Source organism: Mastomys coucha, unplaced genomic scaffold, assembly GCF_008632895.1.
Source record: "Mastomys coucha isolate ucsf_1 unplaced genomic scaffold, UCSF_Mcou_1 pScaffold23, whole genome shotgun sequence".
Classification (NCBI taxonomy): Eukaryota; Metazoa; Chordata; class Mammalia; order Rodentia; family Muridae; genus Mastomys; species Mastomys coucha.
In genome coordinates, this window is record NW_022196906.1 from 113,084,079 (window position 1) to 113,085,810 (window position 1,732).

The window sequence follows — 1,732 nt, forward strand, 5'->3', positions numbered from 1 at the left end:
TTTTGTTTCCCTCTGAAACCTCCTAAATTGAGTAAGACTGCCTGCATTCCTGAGAGCATTCTGGTCTTACAAGCTCCCAGTAGAATGACCCACTAAGCCCTCCTTACAGTGTTTTAGGGATCCATTGGCCCAAAGTTACAAGTTTACATACTTCTCTTTGCAAACCTTTTCCAAAGGCCTAAGAATTGTATGATCAGATCTGTCACAAAAACCTGAGCCTTCCGTACCAATTCTCTGTTTCTTTTCCCTTTGTTGTGACAACATATCAAAGCAACTGAAGAAAGAAGAGCTGACCCTGCTTTAATCAGTGCTGTCACAGTGACAGGAAGCAAACAGTACAACTCTGGTCTCAGTTCCCTTCATGGTTTTATTTATTTAGTTCAGGACCTAAGCCAATAGGATACTGCCCGCATCCAGGGAAGGTCTTCCCTCCTCAGTTGAGCTTCTGAAAACACCTTGACAGACACACCCACAGCTGTTCCTCCGTTAGTGATTCCCATCCAGTCAGGGCGACAATGAAAACTGAGCATCACACAGTGGAAATATTTCTCTTAGACATAGATAATCCCTAAGAACCCGAAAAGACAATGTCTACAAAGACCCCAGAGGCAGGACTAGGAATACAGTTCATATGAGAAAACAAAAACAAAAGCTATAGGCAAACCCTTGGAATAATGCTGTGTCAGTAAAGGATTCCTCTAGGTCTTTACCCAGGAGAGACAATCACTGCCAAGGGAGGAACACAAACACCCCATCACATTGCTCAGAGAAGTCAATGGCTTCAGCCTTGAAACCAACTGTCCCATTTTTGTGTGTTTGCCTTTCATTAGAGGAACATACAGCATGAAACCCTGGGTGGCACTCCTACAAAGCTAAAGAGCAGGTTTGTCTATGATCTCAAAAGAGAACAGTACGAAATATCCATGACTGGATGCCCAGCAAACAGGTACAGAACTACTGACTCCTCAGAGAAGGTGACCAAGTGTGAAGGGGGAGATGCTGAAAGAGTCCGTGTGCTCTGGAAATGGTTTCACAGTGTTCTCCAAGGGTTTGCACTGTGGGCCCGGGTGTGGCAATGTGAAAACTGGTGGGACCTGCAAACAGCCTAACCAAGGAGGAGACGCTTACTAGGTCTTCCCCATGTTCAAGTTTGTGCTGCAACATCTCGCATACATTCTTGTTCACCATGACATACCCACAGACACAATCAAAGAAGAAAAGACCGAGACATACACGGAACCTTAAAGCAAACATGGTACTGAACAGTAAGTCAGAGACATAGGTGAGTGAGGAGGTTGGTCCTGGCCAACAACAGGCTGACTTGTCTCTCCTTCAAATCAGGGCCTGCTGACATCCAGTGTGTAATCAGGTGCTGGCTATGAACTGGTTGCTAACAACCACAATCAGAACAAGGAGCACTACCGATGCTAACTCGGGGGATAAAGCTCATCCCTTTAGCCTCCATTTCTTTTTCAGGAAACTGTGTCACTGAGGACCTGCAAAAGGGAAAAAAGCAGTCAGTGGCTGCCCACAATGCAGTGCCATGATCAATGAATGCCCATATCAGCTCTAGCAGGAAAATGACCTATAATATCTGTGGCACCAAGCTGGTGTCCTGTTGCCAAGTGAGCAATGAGTAACTAATAATGAACTAAGAGCGACTGGGAGGCCTGGGCCTGAGGAGAGGCCAGCAAGTCTGCGCTCACCGTGGGGCCTGCCCCTGCTCCAGGTC

General features: G+C 46.4%; 1 protein-coding gene across 1 annotated transcript in view; it reads right to left on the reverse strand.

Annotated features, from left to right (window-relative positions):
* Window positions 1-1,472: 1,472 nt before the first annotated feature.
* The window catches only part of Slc22a13 (solute carrier family 22 member 13), a 4,620-nt gene continuing 4,360 nt past the window's right edge, over window positions 1,473-1,732 (reverse strand). The window contains exon 5 of the mRNA XM_031345741.1: window positions 1,473-1,496. Coding sequence (XP_031201601.1) covers window positions 1,473-1,496 — 24 coding nt within the window. The remainder of the gene's footprint in view (window positions 1,497-1,732) is intronic.